Source organism: Octodon degus, unplaced genomic scaffold (genome assembly GCF_000260255.1).
Source record: "Octodon degus isolate 3935 unplaced genomic scaffold, OctDeg1.0 scaffold00056, whole genome shotgun sequence".
Classification (NCBI taxonomy): domain Eukaryota; kingdom Metazoa; phylum Chordata; class Mammalia; order Rodentia; family Octodontidae; genus Octodon; species Octodon degus.
The window spans coordinates 11,711,185-11,728,434 of record NW_004524632.1 but is presented as its reverse complement, the minus strand read 5'-3'; the positions used below and the strand labels follow the sequence as shown (position 1 = coordinate 11,728,434).

General features: G+C 60.3%; 1 protein-coding gene across 2 annotated transcripts in view; it reads left to right on the top strand.

Annotated features, from left to right (window-relative positions):
* The first annotated feature begins 2,819 nt into the window (after window positions 1–2,819).
* The window catches only part of Mpp2 (membrane palmitoylated protein 2), a 17,131-nt gene continuing 2,700 nt past the window's right edge, over window positions 2,820–17,250 (top strand). Inside the window, exons 1-10 of one of the 2 annotated variants that reach the window (XM_004633813.2) lie at window positions 2,820–2,870; window positions 4,200–4,263; window positions 6,989–7,107; window positions 15,320–15,472; window positions 15,560–15,709; window positions 15,845–16,072; window positions 16,630–16,761; window positions 16,836–16,941; window positions 17,024–17,092; window positions 17,202–17,250. The exon at window positions 17,202–17,250 is cut by the window's right edge and continues 11 nt beyond it. In XM_004633813.2, coding sequence (XP_004633870.1) covers window positions 4,233–4,263; window positions 6,989–7,107; window positions 15,320–15,472; window positions 15,560–15,709; window positions 15,845–16,072; window positions 16,630–16,761; window positions 16,836–16,941; window positions 17,024–17,092; window positions 17,202–17,250 — 1,037 coding nt within the window. In that variant the 5' untranslated portion in view covers window positions 2,820–2,870; window positions 4,200–4,232. Of the gene's footprint in view, window positions 2,871–4,199; window positions 4,264–5,994; window positions 6,079–6,988; window positions 7,108–15,319; window positions 15,473–15,559; window positions 15,710–15,844; window positions 16,073–16,629; window positions 16,762–16,835; window positions 16,942–17,023; window positions 17,093–17,201 lie in introns of those variants that run through there. The other variant, XM_012515296.2, reaches the window with a different exon arrangement.

Sequence of the window (17,250 nt, the reverse complement as noted above, 5' to 3'; positions counted from 1 at the left end):
TCGGGTGCCCCAAGGCTTGCTGGCTGTGGGGCCTCAGCGGTTGTAGTGGCTTTCTAACTGGTGGTCAATTTATTACACCCAGCTGAATTAAGCTAGCATGGTGCTGGGTGCGGGAGGCCAGCTGAGGGTTGCTGCCAGCAGCAGAAAGGGAACAGGAGGAGCTGCCAAAACACCGTAGGGTTGCTTTTCGAAGCTGTTGGAAGCTGCTCGTTCTCTTGGGCTGTTCTGCTGGAGGACCTTGTCATGCTGGCTTTCTCAACAAACTTTGGAGGAGCTCTGGTCCTCATCTCGAGCACGGCTTCCTGGCTCTGGAGGGGAGGGTGGTGCGCTGCTCAGCCTCCAGGAGAAGCTTGACTGTTGGCTTTTCTGATGGGAACTCGGCTTTCCTCGTCGCCGGAGGAGCTTGGGACCTCACTGTTCCTGAGGACGGCCGTGGTACTTTGGGGAAAGCTCTGGTGCTTACCTTGAGCGTTGCTTCCTGCTCGTTCGGACCCCTCAGCCTGCTAGCACGGATCCTTCATCCTGCTGGCAGAGACTTTCTAGCTCCCACCACCAACCTTTGGGCCTTCCCAGTGCAGATCTGTGAAGCAGACCTGCATGAGACTTTGTTGTGGGCTCCGGGCCTCAGCTGGACTTTGGGAGGCACTGTTGTGAGCCCTAGGCCTCAGCTGGACTCATGCAGGATAGTAGGATCCAGGCCCTCAGCTGGATTCCTTAGTATTTACTGTGTGAATAATTTCCTGCACTTGTATATGATTCTTGGGTGACTGATTATAAAATATTATAAAACATATCCTGTGCTATATAGTTTACCTTACAAAAACTCTAAACCACAACAGCGGTGGAAACGGGCTCTACGCTTATCCTTCCAAGCCACCCTCACCCCCGTCCCTGGCTCCTACGCAGTGCCCACTAGAGCCTGTAGCTCCTGTGGCTCAGGGCACTCGAGGGAGGAGAGAAGCGGGTGGACTGTTGGGGCTGGGCATGGTGCCACTTGAAGGTGAGTGGGCAGCAGGAAGAAGACATGCCACCCATGCCCTGGCACTCTGTAAGCTTAAAGCCTTCCAGACCTGCTCAGCCAGCGGGCTGCACTGACTGATGGCTTCGTGTCCGCACCCAGGGGGAGCTGGCTTCACAGTGTGCAGACAGGGGACTGAGGATGAGCGTGGTTGTGTGACTGTGGGGACACATGCATGCATACGTGTGGGCATGTACAGGAGTTGGATCCCCCTGAGATACAGAACAGTGCAATAGCACATATGCTGGTATTTAGGGATCATGTAGCCTCCGCCGTCCCTTCAGGCCTGTCTGTCCCACTGTGTGTCTGGGCTGCTTGGGCTCCAGACCCTTTTGCTGGGCAATGGAGCAATAAAGGTTGGGGTCCTGGCGTCCCCTGCTGGCCGCCATGGGAAGCACAGCATCAACCAACGGCAGATCCACCTCTCCTCGCTAAACTGGGGGCTAAGTCTTGTTCCTCCTTCTGATCCAGCTCTAGGGCCTGCGCGGCACTCCGCCAGCAGTACAGTGAAATAGAGGCGCTGTCTCTTCCTAGGTTACCTCGGCCTGTGGCAGGGGCAAGGGCAGAGCTGGGGGTGACCCGGTGAGAGAGGACCGACCCCAGGGGAGCTTGGACCTATGGAGGTGTGCAGGGACCCCGTCCCCTGGCCTGACCCTCCCTGAGGACCCAGCTCTAACCAGGGTCGTTGGCACCGCGGCTTCCGGACAGGCGCGGCTGTGTGTCCTGCATCTGTAGCAGGGCCCTGTGAGTGGCAAACAATGGGGGATTGTGAGGTCCTGAGCCACCGCCTGTGCAAGGCCCTGATTTGGGCCCGCAGGAGACTAGCGGGGTGCAGCAGGCTGCGTGCCAGGCAGGCTGCCCTCCAGAGTCCTCTGGGAGCTGCAGGCGGCACCAGGAGGCCAGCAAGTACTGCTGTGGGTGACACTGGCCAGACGTTCAGAGTTGGGAGGGCTTCCGCCCCTCCTTCCTGACTAGGGCCAAGGGCTAAGCAGCCCCTGCTGGGGTAGACAGGCAGCGGTGGTGGTCCTCTTAGAAGTACCTTCTTCCTGGGTCAGCTAGAGGGCAGAGAGAGGGGCAATGAGGTGGTCACAGAAGTGTGCAGCACCACGACTAACTGCCCTCTCCTCCGGTCAGTGCCCTCACACACGGTGACATGGCCCTGTGTCCTCTGGGCTACCGGAGCCCAAGCTTCTGGGACTCCGGGCTAGAGGCCTTTTTCCAGCTGGAGTCCCAAGTTCAGCTCATTTTTGGTTTCCAGGCCAAATGCTGAAAACCAGCTGGGGTCCAAACAGGGTCCAGCTGTTTTTGATCTTAGGGGCGCCTCTAAGTGTGTTCCTTGGGCGAGTGCAGAGCAGGCAGGCGCTGGCTTGGCACTGCGGTGGTCCCCACCTACCTAGGCCTAGGGCCAGGGTCTCTGGTCTTCCTGCTCTGGTGAGGGGAGCCCCTGAGCGCCTTCCTCTCTTAGTTCTTGGGCCGGGGTAGAAGGAGGTCAGCTAGTGGGCCTGGATGGATGCGCGACCCAGGGCTGAAGGGGGCATGCAGGGCGGCGCCCACATGGCCAGAGGCCCGGAGTTCAATTCTTGGCCCTAAAACTATGAAATAGGGTCTGGAGCCGGTTGACTGAAGCATGCCTCTGTTTAAGATTTTTAAAGGGTAGGATCCAGGGGTCGCCCACAGTCCCCCAAGACGCCCCAGGGCGAGGCTCGCGTGGCGCTAGTCCGGGAGGGCAGTGTCCTGGGAGTCCCTGGCACAGCGCGGAGGGGACCCCGCCCCACCCGCCGCGGCTCCGCCCCCGGCTCCGCCCCCCGCACGCCAGTCCCGGGCGATCGGCCGCGCAGCTCGGCGCGCGCAGGTGGGTGCCGACCACTACCCCTGCCTGGGTCCCCAGCCCGGACCCCACACCCAGCCCCGACCGCCTTCGGGAGCCGCTGCCTCCTACGGAGGCGGGACCCCCACCCGCACCCCACCCCTACATCACTCCCACCCCATCCCGCCCCCACCCAACCCCCACATCAACCGCACATAACCCCATGGGGCCGAGGCGGGCGGACCGCGTCTCCTGGGCGGGCGGGGACCCCATACCCTGTTACGTAAGAGCCGGCTTCCGGGGCCGCGGAGGGGCGGGATCCGGGCCGGGCGGGAGCGAGCGATGCTGGGGTGCTGGCCTGGCCGGCCGGGGCGGGGGCAGACACAGGGCTCGGGCGGTCCGATGACCTCATCCCTCTGGGCCCGGGTCCTAGCGCCCAGCCTTGTCTGTGCAGATGCGTGGAGGTGGGCGAGGGGCTGAGCGAGGGCCCCAGGTGCCAGCACGGACTCTGGGCTTGACGGGCCACCTGGCCCTGTCTCTCATATTGGCCGGGATGGAGCTCGCTGCTCACCTCCCCCTTTTCCAGCTTCAGTCGCTCCTTCTGGCCCCTCGCCCTAGGAAGGGGGCAGCAGCATATGGGGGTTGGGAGCACGGCCCGCATCGCATCGCGGTCAGCCAGGGACGCTGCCCCCGAGACCCAGGGCTCCAGTCCTGAGGGTCACAGCAGAGCGCAGGTGAGGGGCAGCGAGGCTGAAGCCTGGGAGAAGCCCCTCCTAACCCCCCTTCCATCTCTGCCGAAGCCCTGCCTCCGTCGTCATGGCAACGGGGATTAAGGTTTCCTGCACAGCCCGGCGAGGCCTCCGGAGAGGAAGGGGCCTGGGAACATTCCAGGCCGGGCTCTGGGACTAAGAAGGGAGACTGAGGCAGCAGGAAGGCAAGGGAGGCGGAGCATGGCACTTGTTCACCCAGTGTGGTGTTTGTGGCACCTCTGTGCTGGGCTAGGCCACGGTTCTAGAAGCCACAGAACCAGGGTGGTTCCGGTTCTCCAGGACCTTTTGGGCAGAAGCACGGATGGGTCCTGCTTTGGACTCAGTCTGGACCCCTCTGAGCCGCCCCACAGTCAGAGCAGACTGAGATCGGCAGAAACATGGGTGTTGCTGGACTTAAAATCCGGGTTCCCTGTGGTCCTCACTGACCCTGCCCAGTGCAGTGGCCTCTGCCCTTCCTGGGAGCACCTGGCTGTCTTCTGTCCTTTGGGCCTCTGGAAACCCCTGGGGTCACTGCGGTCACCCAGCACCCAGGTTCTGGGCCATGTTCCCTCTGTGCAGTGCCCATCGTGCCCAGCCTGTGCCCTCTCACTCCCATCTCCCCTAGGACAGACAGCACGGAGCTTTCCCTGACCTCACCATGCCAGTTGCTGCCACCAACTCTGAGTCAGGTAAGGAGGGGGCTGTGGTGACTTAAGTGGTTTTGGGGTGCCAGGCAGGGACTCAGGTAGGCACAGCAGCTGTGTGGACCCGGGGATGACCCATGATTGCTGGAGTAGAGCACAGTGCCAGGCTGGTGAGAGAATCCACAATGTGGTGGTTTATGCCAGCATGTGCTGAGGTGGGCAGGGCTGGGGCGGGGAGGCCAGGCCAGGTGTCTGAGGCCACGTAAGAAGTTCCAGTTGAGTGAGTGGGCACAGACAGACAGGGCCTTGGCCTGAGCACCCACAGAGCCTGCACTTCCTCCCATGTGTCAGGGCTCCAGCCGTGCAGCCCAGGTCCGCCTAAGGTGAGCCGCAGGCGGGGCGATGTTGATGGGCCGGAGGCCCCGAGTGCAGGTGCAGTCACGGGCCTTGCCCACACATGGGCCTTCATGCCCACTCCAGGGTTCCTGCACCCGAGAGCCCCTGGCCCTTGGTTAGGCACTCGTGCCAGGGCTGTAATGGCTCCCATGCAGGTCCGGCATCTGGTCTCCTGGCTAGCGTGTCCCCTGGGCGGTTCCCTCCTCCACTGCCCTGGGCCACAGCACCAAGACTCGGGGTTAACAAGCCCACGATCAGAGGATGAGAGGCCTCTCCTTCTGGCAGGGTGGCCTCGTGACCTGGGTGGGTGGGCCGGGGCACCGCTTTCCCCAAGGGCCCCTGGCCTAGCGGCCCTGGGTCCCCCTCCTGGAGTTGGCCTCCATCACCACCCCAGGCTGCCCCAGCCCCTGCCTGACAGAGCTCACCACTAAATCTGCCTCTGTCACCTGGAGTCCCTCACCACGTGTTGAGATGCCTCCCCTGGGGATGCACAGGCACAGCTGTGCCCCTCTGAAGCCTGGCTGCCTCCTGTCACCCTCTGCAGGGTGCGAGGCTAAGGGGACCTTCTTGCCCTTCTGCCACCTTTGGTGAGCAGCTTCTTGTCTTTTGGAGGGAGGGGCCGGTGCCTTGGCTTTTGGGAAGGAGGAGCCATTTCCTGGGCTCAAGGTGTAGCTGGTGCAGCCTGAGCGGTAGGGCTTTTGCCCTGCCCTGAGGCGGCTCCCTCTACCTTGTTTCACCCCTTGTTTGGGGAATTTGGTGAGGGTGTTGGGCTGCTCTCTGCTGGAGCGGTCCCTTTAAATCTCTGGCGGGCTTGCCCGCTGCTGCTCTGCTGCTCCCTGGACTGCGTCCTGGTGTGTAATCCCAGCCTGCTGCCATGGCAACTAGGGTGAGGGGGCCTGGGGTCTGCCTGGCACAGTCCTCCAGGAAGGAAGGGCTGGTGGTGGCCATGGCCTCTGGGTTCAGGGTCTCAGAGTAGTGGGTCCCGGGTGAAGAGACTCCCCCTGGTCCTGTAGCGCCAGTATCCTCAGCCCCGAGGTACCCCTCTGTGCCAGCCCAGGTGGCCTTGGCACCCTCCTGCAGGGGCTGTACTTGGGAGCAGCCCCAGGGGACCGAGGATTCCTTTGCCTGAGGCCACAGCAGGGTGGTAGCTTGGGGCACAGCTTGGGGCTTCCAGAAACCAAGTGTGTGGGTCCCACTTGGGCCCAAGACCCCCAGCCCAAGCAGCAGCGGGCCTCAGGAGGGTGGCACACCGCCTCCCTGCCCAGCCCCGCCCCAGGCCTCGCCCCCTCCCTGCTGGCGGCGCTGCCATTGGCCAACTCCATGGCACCGCGAGCGTAGCTTCTCCCGCCTGCCCAGGCCGGGGCTGCGCGGCTGGGAACACTATGGCTGGCAGCTCCGGCAGCCGGGCCTCCCTGGAGGGTCTGTCCCTGGGCTCTTCAGAGGAAGCGGAGCTGCAGAGGGAAGGTAGGAGGGGAGTCTTAAGCTCTCCTGTCAGTGGTGGGGATCCGGGTGCGGGGAGGGAGAGTATCATCCATCCGTCCTGTCCCCGCCCACACCTGTGGCCGGCTGATGGAGGTCCGTGGCTGCTGGGGACATGGGTCGCAGCGTTTCCCAGCCCAGGGAGTGTAGCACAGGCCCAGCGGGAGGGGCGGGGTGAGGACGCAGTGGCCAGGGACCCTGTAGTCCATGCTGCCCCTGCCAGGGTCCTGCCCCAGGGCTGTGCTCCTCCACTCCCCCTCCCGGGGAGGCAGCCAGTGGGGGCAGAGTGGGTGCCACCCCTCCTCGGGTCGCTATTCACAGATACAGGCGTGGGCAGCAGGTGGCAGAGTAATGATACCCCTGCCCATCTCTGCCCTGCTTGTGCGCATGCTTGCACTTCCTTCCTTTTCTGAGCTGTCCCCTCCTCCTGGCCCCGGGCAAGGTCGGCCCAGCCCAGCCACAGAGCACCTTGGCCTGACCAGTGCCCTTGGGTGTCCACCACCATGCTGGGTCTGCCTCCAGCCAGGGTTTGGGGCCCTGGCATCTCTTCACACTCCCCAGGAGCCACGTGTCCCGGGGGCCACAGGTCCTAGTCAGAGCAATGCAAGCAGCCAGGCCAGGCAGAGATGGCAGTGTCCACAGGTACAGCGCTGAGGCCAGGGCTTCGCCCCAGAGGTAGAATGAGGAGTGTGCTTCCCTGATGCCCAGCAGAGCGGGCTCTGGCCTCCGGCCCTCCACGCCTACTTTCCACTGCCCAGGCAGCCCTACTGGGGACCCAGGCAGCAGCATGGTCAGCTGGTCGTGAATGTGCAGGCAGCCGTACAAGGGCAGAACAGCCAGGTTTTGGGGAAGGGGTCTCAGTCTGAGTGTTTCTCGCCTGCTGTCTACCCTGCAGCCATGCAGCAAGTCCTGGACAACCTGGGGTCCTTGCCCAATGCCACTGGGGCCGCGGAGCTGGACCTCATCTTCCTCCGTGGCATCATGGAAAGCCCCATCGTCAGGTCCCTGGCCAAGGTACCATGCTCGGGGTGGGCGTGTGGCTGCACCAAGTGCAGGAAGAGCTGGGATGTCCTGCTCTGGGAACTTGCAGTTCCGGCCTGTGGGCGAGGTGTGTCCTGGGGAGGGTAGGGGTCAGCTGGGGTCAGCCCTGGAACTCGGCTCTGTTAGCAGGGAATGCTGGGAGCCCCTGAGCCACGGCTGTGGGGCTTGAGAAGACTCACAGAACTGGGACTTGGGGGTTCAGGGCCATGGGTTTGTGCCACCTCTGGCTGGGAGAGCAGGGAAAGCTGGGGTGGCACTCCTCACCGACCGGAGGCAAGTCTGGGCCAGATGCATGGCTTGTCCTCTGTGATGTTCGGGGCAGGGAAGGGGGACTGATGGTCAGGGACTTGGGCTGCCTGTGGCTGTGCAAAGAGCTTTGGTTCTAGGCGGGAGGATACCTGGCCAGGCAGGAGCAGGAGAGGTCTGGAGAGAGGGCCGAGGGTCAGGTCTGCCCATGGAGGAAGAGAGCGTGGGGTGGAGGTAAAAGATGCCCCAGGAGGGCAGGCAGGGGCGCCCGGGGCAGCGCAAGGCTTGGCAGTGTGGTCGGGTTGGTCCCAGGGCTCCCAGAGGCCCGGGGTGGAGCGGCCTGGCCAGCAGAGAGGCGCCTTGGTGTCAGCGCCTGTGTGGCTGCTTGCACATGTGCCTTAAACTCTGTGCACTGGAGGGGTGGCAGAGCCACACCTCCTTGAGGTGTCTGCAGTGTGGGGTGACCTGGTAGGGACAGAATCCTCTCTGGGGTCAGGGGAGGGATGGCCCAGTGGGGACAGAGCCGCCAGGGGTGAGAGCTGGGGGAAGTGGAGCATGGCGGCTTCGGCCAGAGCGGCAGGTATTCCAGGAGTAGGTGGAGTACAGCATCCAATGGGGAAGTGGTTCCTGGTTGCCAGGAGCACAGGCCCTGCTGGGAGGAAGCGCAGAGCACAGCCTGGGGGGTTGGGCCAAGGTCTCCTGTCACCCTGGCACCTCCCCATGTGCCATCACTTCCCATGTCCTGCAAGGCTGGCGCAGCCTGTGTGGCTTCACACTGTCTCTTGGGAGCCCTGCTGTGGTGATCTGATATTTCGACCTGGGTTTCCAGGAGGCTGGCAGCAGGCTGACTGTGCATAAGGACGGTGAGACGGTCCTGAGAGGGACCTTGTGACGCCTGGGGTGGCGCGTTTCTCTTTCCTTGTGGCTGTCACTGTCAAGGAGGGCAGCTCTGGCTCCTCACGGTGGTCTCCAGAGTGAGGAGGGCTGCACCCTGAATCCCAGGATCCTGGGACCCTGCTGGAATGGTTCGCTAAGGTCCCTCTGGCAGATGTGCCCTGCTGGACAGCACACATTAAAGACTGTTGGCCTAGGGCAGGGGCATGGCTCTTGGCGCTTCTTGGGCTTTTTTTTTTTTTTTTTTTTTTTTTAGGGAAGGGTCTATAGGGTGATCAGGGTCTCACTACTAGATCAAACTCATAGTGATCCACCTGTTTACAGCCTTCCAAGAGCTGGGATTACAGGCGCACACAACCATGCCCAGTCTCAACTGCAGTCTCGGTGCGCCCGGGGGGGCGGGGCCAGTGAATCAAACCTCTGGTCCCCACGCCTGCTTGCAGGCACTTTAATCTGCCCTTCTCGGGCTTTTCAAGACTGAGAGATGTGCCCAGCTTCTGTCTTCTGCCCAGGCACCGAGGGCTGCACGGTTTGCACAGGCGCCACTGGGATGCGGCAGGGTGCAGCTGGATGAGTGTGGGCTCCCTGAGCCTGAGTCCTGCTCTGCTGAACCCAGGAGTCAGGGCTGAAGGGGCAAGAGGTCAGCACAGAATTTCAAGTCGCCCTGGGGCCCTGGGCGTCTAGTCCTGCGGTGTGGGCTGGCCACTTGCACAAAAGGTGAGGTTCCCAGGCAGCCACGTGGTGTGGAGAATTGATGGGCCAAGTGAGTTTTCACTTAGTCGGCAGTAAGTGGAAAAACTCTGGCTCCCAGGATTTTATATTTTAACATATTCCCTGCTTTGAAAGGTAAAGCTAGCTGGCCAGGCAGCACCAGAACTGGGAGTCTGAGACAGGAAGACTGAAAGTGCCAGCTCAGCCGGGGCAGCTTCGTGACCCAGGGAGAATGTCCCAGTGTTTTAGCGCAGTGTGGAGGTCCTGGGCTCAGACCCCAGTATCAGGAAATTAAAAGGCTACAAACTGTTAGTTCCAGGAATGTATTGAATTCATAGACACTGTAACATATCAACAGGAAGTCAGGGGACAGATGAGGCGCCCAGGAATTGTGGTGGGGTCCCTGGGAGAAAGAAGGAAAGAGATGGGCACCATGGGGTCAGCAAGGTGGGCAGTGTGGAGTTGGCACTGTGTGGGCCCTGGATGGAGCGGGCCTGGTCCATCAGGCCAGAGGGAAGAGGCGGAGGCAAAACCTGCGGAGCGGTGCCGAGCTAGAGCCTTCACACCCACAGTGGAGGCCTTGAGCCTCAGCACAGAAGAGAGCGCTAGAGGGGAAAACCCAAGGGCTCCCAGGCAGAGCTGGGCAGGCAGCTGATTGCAGAAGGCGTCAAGGGAGGCGGAGGAACTCGGAGCTCCGGGGTGCTGACACGAGCTGGGCAGTGTAATTAGTGAACGGATCAGTGCGTTTGACGATGGCACCGGTAAAAAAAAGAACTAACCAAAGCCACTCAGAGCACAGGCGACAGATTTCCCAAAGAAATGGAGTCCATGAGGAGGGGCCTCGCAGGACTCCAGGGAAGACAGAACCTTGCACAGCTGAGCCGTGGAGCGTGAGGGGGTAGGGCCACTCTGGTGGGGACAGCAGCCCACGACCTGTGTGTTCAGAGTCGCCTCGGGGACACCTGAGCCCACAGTCATGAGCTGCCATGAAGACTAAGCGAAGCCTCACTGGAGTAGCCGGAAAATCAGAGGACTGCACGCGTGGAATAAAAATTGGTTTGCAGAGATTGTAGCAGAAAATATGGCAAATGTGGGGAAGAGTGCAACACACAGAAAGTGAGGCCTACAAAGCCCCAAGCGGACGGGATCAGAAAAGAACCTCACCGTGAGGCGTCATAGTCAGAATCCCAGAAACCTAAAGGGACAGAATCTTAAGCTGTCAGAGGGCTGGGGTGATAGCTCAGCAGTGTACGTGCCTGCCTGGCAAGTGCAAGGTCCTGCGTTCCATCCCTGGTACTGGGGGCGGGGGACGCTGTCAGAGAAGCCAGATGTGGTCGCACATGTCTGTATCCAGTCCTTGGGAGGCTGAGGCAGGAGGGCTACCCACTGAGACCCTGTGTCCACTGCAGAAAAAAAAAAAAAAAGCTGTCAGAAAGGAGAAAACCAATGAAGAACCTGGAAAGGTAAACCCATTGGAATTACAGCAGAATTCTCAGCATCAACATTAAAAGCCAGGACTGCACAGGCCAAAGTGTTTCAAGGTTTGGAACTCATGGAGAGATGAGGACTCCCACCACAGAAGCCACAGAGGGCAGTGTTGGGGGGCCTGTGGCCAGGGTTTTGCTGGCATCCAGGTTCTGAACCTGGCTGCGGGTTCTCAGGTCCTTGGTGTGTCAGAAAAGAGATCTAATTCAGTACCTAGGAGCTGCTAGGAAACAGCTGCCGGCGTCACGGACCTGGATGTGATGACCCGGTGCTGAGTGTCCCAAGCTCCAGTGTGTCAGCCAAGCCGTTAGCTCCTGCAGATGTGAGGCAGCTGGTGACCCGCCGGCTGCCCCCACTTGGCACTACGGAGGCCATGCTGAAGCTGGCTGGACTGTGGGGGCCAGGCCCGGAGAACTGTGGCCCTGTGTCCGTGGGGGACATCCAGGGTAGTCATGGGTATCTATCCTCAAAATGTGTCACTCTTTGTGAATAGAGGGGGCTTGCTAAAGCCAGGTTGAGGTCCCTGGGCTGCAGCAGGCTCCTGTTGACCCCAAGAAGCCCTGCTTACATTGCCCCACTCAGAGGGTGGATGCTTGGAGCCTTGTTCATTCCTGAAACTCAGTCCTTGGCCCTGATGTCCTGTGCTGCACCCAGACACAGGGCCAAGAGCTGCAGAAGCTGTCCTGCACCCTCCGCTGCGTCCTCAGAGCTGAGGGACGGTGTTCCCGTTCGCTCCGGCAGAGGTCAAGTTCTGGAGCCTGGTCCCGTCCCTGTCCCTGAGTGCCGCCCCTCTGTCCTTCCCTTGTGGGTCCCCTCAGCAGGAGCACTGCCTGGTCAGGCACAGGGTGGCTTTGGTGGCTGCCAGGCTATGTGATGCTGCCCCTGGCGTGTTTGGGGAAGACAGGGCAGAAAGTTTCTAGCTTTATTGAGCGCCTGCGGCATGCCGAGCACGCGTGTATCCTCGCTGCGTCCTTGTGAGATGCGATCAACACTACCTGCATTGAGCTGCCTCAGCCCCAGCTGCGGGGAAGTTGAGGCAGGAGGATTTCTTGAGCCCAGGAGATGGAGACCAGCTGGACAACATAACAAGAGCCTGTCTCAAAAACAACAATAAACAAAAAGCTACCTGTCTCCTGGCCGTTGCACCCTGTGTCCCGAGCCCCAGTGTGTCAGCCAAGCCGTTAGCAGCTCGCGAACACCCTTGTTCCCCCACCCACGCCCTGAGCCATTCTGAAGCAGAGCTCAGAGGCAGCGTGTTTATCTACAAGCATTTCAGCGTGCACGTCGGAAGGCTGGGCTGCTTTTTAAAAATGTACAATAGTATCATCACACCTAGGTGCTTAAAAATAATCTTAGTGGATTAAAAAAGTTTAGTGGATTTTTAATAAATAGCATTGGGGTATATTCAGAGTCATTCCAAAGGGCCTCATAGTGGGGCTGCCCCTCACACCTCACATCCGAGAAACACCGCGGGAGCCGGGGTATAAACGTGGCCACTCCCACCCTGGAGCAACAAGTACACCTCAAAGTTGGATGTATGAAGGATTAATAAATTCAACTTCATTATTTTTTTGTTTTGTTTTTGGTACCAGGAATTGAACTCGGGACCTTGTGCTTGCCAGGCAGGTGCTTGTGCCCCTGAGCTGTATCCCCAGCCCTTCATTTTTTATTTTTTCTTGGCACCGCAGAAACACCATAAGGAGAACTGAAAGACAGATGACAAGTGGGGGAAAATGATTTGCCTTAGATGTCGCAAATAAAGGGCCAAGCTCAATGTGGAGAGAACATTTTAAAATTGGGAAAAGGAAAAAAAAAATGCAAAGGAACTTCGGCAAACAGTGTGCAGGGCTGTTTCCAGCAGAGCTCAAAAGGGTGACCCTGCCGGGGGAAGCTCCTGCGAGGAGCACGCGTGGGCCCTTGACCGCAGACCCTGAGGTGTGATGGGAACCAGGGCTTCTGGGAAATCTTTCCCTCTCCTCAGCTTGGCCATGCAGGGAAAACATCCACATCTAAGGGTACTGAGGACAACCCTCGCACACGAACTGCGCCTTGCAGTCTCCGGGAACCTCCCTGCCTCCTGCATCTGTCCAAGAATGCCCGGCCCGCCATGGCAGGTCAGGCCAGCACTGTCTGTGGTAATGAAATACTAGAAGTACCCTGAATACTGCCCGCACAGGGACCCGCTGAGTAAGTTACGGGGCTCTCGTCATGCCAGAGTCCTGATACAGTCACTAAAAAAGAGCAGTGATATGGCCTGTCATGGCGCCACACACTGTCACCGCAGCACTCGGCAAGCTGAGGCAGGAGGGTCACCACGAGGTAGAGGCCAGCCTGGGCTACAGAGTGAGACACGGACCCAAAACACTAATAGTGGAAGCCTGCCGTGCAGCAATTTTCAGTGTGTAGTAAGTGTAAAACCAGGCAACAAGCCAAACGAATCAGGAGGTGGAGCAGGCAAATCCCAGGCACCCGGGACACCGGGAGGGTTGTGGCCACGTCTCTGCAGTCCTGGGAGCGGAGCCCAGGCTTCGGGGCACCGGGTGAGGGTTGGACCATCAATCTGCAGCCTGCCTGGCACGCTCCCTTTTATGTAAGAAAGAAAAGCCGGGTGTGGTATGTACCCCTGTAATCCCAGCCCTCGGGAGGCTGAGGCAGGGGCATGTCTGTGGGTTGGAGACCAGCCAGAGCTACAGAGTGAGTGCAAGGCCAGCCTGAGCTGCACAGCAAGACCCTGTCTCACAAAAACAAACAAACAAACAAAAAAGAAAAGAAAAAAAGAAAGAAAGAAAAGTGGGAAGTGGGTTGGGGAGATGGCTTATTAGAATAAGCACTTGCCTGGCAAGCTCAGGGTCCTGAGTTCAATCCCTGGTACCGCAAAAAAAAAAAAAAAAAAAAGAAAGAAAGAAAACAAAGGTAAATACTTATTTTTGTCAACTCTGGCAGAATAAACCATCCAGGAATGAAATCGAGCCCCTTTGGGGGTTTGGGTGTGAACGGTGCTGAAGAGAGAAGCGTGAACCTGGGACCTGAGTTTATCTTTGGGGGTTAGACGCTGGGCTGCTGCGTGCACAGCTCTTACTTACAGGATAAAGTTGAAGGAAGAGCAGTGGAAAGGCAGACTCCCAGATGAAGCACAGACAAGCGCCTGCATCTGCGCGCCACGCTGCGCCGGCCACAGGCTGGGGATTACCTCGGGGGCCACCTGCGGTACTCTCCACGCAGGAGGGCGCCTGGCTGTGGCGCCGTGCTGTTTAAATGCTTCAATTACGCACTGTGGTCTCAACGTTTAACTCAGCGTCACAATAGTTAGAGCTGGCCCTTTACTTTTCATGTTTGTTTTTGTGAGACAGGCTCTCGGTGTGCAGCCCAGGCCAGCCTCGGACTTGCAAGCAGTCTTCCTGCCTCAGCCTCCCAAGGGCTGGGATTAAAGGCGTGCGCCACCACGCCTGGCTTCTGAAACTTTCTTGAGTACCGAAAGACAGAACAAATAATTGAACAGAATCAGTATCACTGGCAAATAAGCTTTTACTGAAGGCGGAGAGGGAAGTGTGACTATGATCGGTGTGACTAGAGAGCGGGAGGGGTCGGGAGACGTGTGTGGTGGTGTTTTCATTTGCACTCTGGATCGACCGAGGCCCTAAAGCAATGGCTCCCATGTGCTGTCGGGCATCACAGCTGTAATCCTGTACTCAGACACAGCCGTAAGCTTGGCTTCTCAAGAGGCTGAGGCAGGAGAACTGCAAGTCAGGCCAGCCCTGAAATGGGGGCTGCTCAGGAGGTAAGCCAGTCAGCGGAGCTGGTGAGCACTGTCGACAGCCCCCCGTAGATGGCCCAACCCGGGAGGGTCCCAGGGGTTCCGAGCCCACTGGTGAAGGGTGCCTAGGAAGCAATGGAGTCCCCGCGTGCTCGGAATGCAGGTCATTGCCGCAGAGCCCTGCCGGGCTGATGGACCTCAGGCTGATCGTGAGGGGCTGTAGGAGAAACCCTGCCGCTGGGACTGTGAACAGATGGCCCAGAGCAGGGCTCACCTCCTGGAGCCTGCGCCAGGGAAACCCAGTCCCATTCCAACCCAGGCCACACTCCAACCCAGGCCACACTCCAACCCAGGCCACACTCCAACCCAGGCCACACAGCAATAAAAAAGAATAAAAAGATGTAATAGCCAAACACAACCCATGACCCTTGCTTAGGTCCTGGATGCAAAACCATGAAACCACAAAGGACACGGAGGGACAGTAGTGACCACATGAACGCAGACTGTCAGGGAGACGTTAAACTTCGCCGTGTGAATCTGTCCTGGGAAGTACAAGATGAGACAGCGGGGGCCTCCGCCGTCTAAGGACCTGAAGGCCGAGCATCGTGCACCCCCAGAGCGCGGGCGACCTCCCTTCCTCCTCTGAGTGCTCGCCCTGGGGGCACTGAGTGCGGGCTCTTTCCCCTCCTGCACCAGGAGATCAGGCCAGGGCTTGGAGGTCCGGGCCTGAGTCCTCTGACCTTGAGGCTCCTGATCCACGGGGTCTTGGGCCTCCTTCCTGCCAGGAGGGGAACTGGAATACTGTGGGGTCTTGGGAAGTGGGACAGTGTGGTTTTGATGGCCCTCTGGTGGGGTGAGGAGAAGCTTGTCCTTTGGATTTTCCTCTCTCAACTGGGCTCTAACAGAGGTTCCAAGGAGCAAGAGCACAGCGAGGCTCCTGTGTGGTGTGGTGTGGTGTGGTGTGTGTGTGTGTGTTTGTGTGTGTGTGTGTGGCCCGTGCCACATGGGGCCTGAGGGAGGACTCAGGGAGGGAGGACTCAGGGAGGGAGGGCAGTGCCCATGCTGGTGCCGGGTCTCACCCGCTTTCCACTCCAGGCCCATGAGCGGCTGGAGGAGACGAAGCTGGAGGCCGTACGTGACAACAACCTGGAGCTGGTGCGGGAGATCCTCCGGGACCTGGCGCAGCTGGCGGAGCGCAGCAGCCCTGCGGCCGAACTGGCCCGCATCCTGCAGGAGCCCCACTTCCAGGTGCACTGTGGTGGCTGGAGGGTGGCCCGGTGTCCACGGGGTGGAGTCGGGGCTGACCTGCTGCCCTCTTCTCCCACTGACCTGCAGTCCCTCCTGGAGACACATGACTCAGTGGCCTCCAAGACCTATGAGACACCGCCACCCAGCCCGGGCCTAGACCCCACATTCAGCAGCCAGCCGGTGCCCCCTGACGCGGTGCGCATGGTGGGCATTCGCAAGACGGCCGGAGAGCACCTGGTGCGGCCCAGGGAAGCGGGACAGTGGGGACAGGGATAGGCTGGCTCCCCGGGAAGGGCCTGCAGGGGACCACGGTGGAGACAGCTCTGTGGCGGGGTCTTAGCTCACTGCTCTCCCTCCTCCACCCCGCCCCAGGGTGTGACCTTCCGGGTGGAGGGCGGTGAGCTGGTCATCGCACGCATCCTGCACGGTGGCATGGTGGCACAGCAGGGCCTGCTGCACGTGGGCGACATCATTAAGGAAGCCAATGGGCAGCCGGTGGGCAGCGACCCTCGCGCCCTGCAGGAACTGCTGCGCAGCGCCAGTGGCAGCATTGTCCTCAAGATCCTGCCTAGCTACCAGGAGCCACACCTGCCACGCCAGGTGTGTCAGCCCCGCCTGGCACAGAGTCAGGGCTGTGGCTCTGGGAGACCCCTGTTCAGCCTCTCAGCTTGAGGCTGAGTCAGTAGTTCTCCCTGGCCACCCAGAACCTCCATGCATGGTGCCACATGTACCTACTTTCGGGTGAGGCCCTCATGTCCACGGGCAAGGGGCTGTGCATGTCCCCTCCTCAGCACTTGAGCACAGGGAGCACTGCCACCTGTCTGTGCCAGGGTGCCCAGGGCAGTTGTTATGTCCCAAGCACCTGGCACCTGGATGGTGGGCTGTGGGGGTCCTCCACCCTTCCCAATTCCCCCCCAGCTTGCTCTCAGCTGAGCCCTCTCTCCAGGGGAGTTGGGTGGGGGGACAGGCCAGCCGTGCCAGGGGCCCTGCCACCTTGGCTTTAGCAGCTCCCCCAGCCCTAGCCCTTTAGACCCATGCCAAGGGAAGATGGGGCCAGGCCAGGCAGTCTCAGGGGCCAGGAATGGCCTGCGTGCCATGTGACCCCCACGGCGCCATTCTCTGTCCCCTCCCTTGACCTGCGACTGCCCTGAGACCAGGTGTTCGTGAAATGCCACTTCGACTACGACCCGGCCCGTGACAGCCTCATCCCCTGCAAGGAGGCCGGGCTGCGCTTCTGCGCGGGGGACCTGCTGCAGATTGTGAACCAGGATGACGCCAACTGGTGGCAGGTGGGGCCATAGGTCCAGGGGCAGGTGGGCAGGTCTGGGATGGTCCTTTCCAGCCAACCCTGCGCCCCCCCCAGGCATGCCACGTGGAGGGGGGCAGCGCTGGGCTTATCCCCAGCCAGCTGCTGGAGGAGAAGCGGAAGGCCTTCGTCAAGCGCGACCTGGAGCTGACCCCGACTTCAGGTAGGGACAGCGACATCCATCTGGGACCCCTTGGGAGCCAGCCCTGCCCTGCTGCCTCGCTCACGCGTCTCTCCACGGCCAGGGACCCTGTGCGGCAGCCTTTCGGGAAAGAAAAAGAAGCGGATGATGTATCTGACCACCAAGAATGCAGGTGGGGGTGGGTGCCCCGCTCGGTTCTCCCTGTTGGCTCCCAGCCTTCCTTTCCCGGCTGTCCCATCTGCGACACAGCCTGACGGGCGGTGGCTTCTCCCTGTGCCCAGAGTTCGACCGCCACGAGCTGCTCATCTACGAGGAGGTGGCCCGCATGCC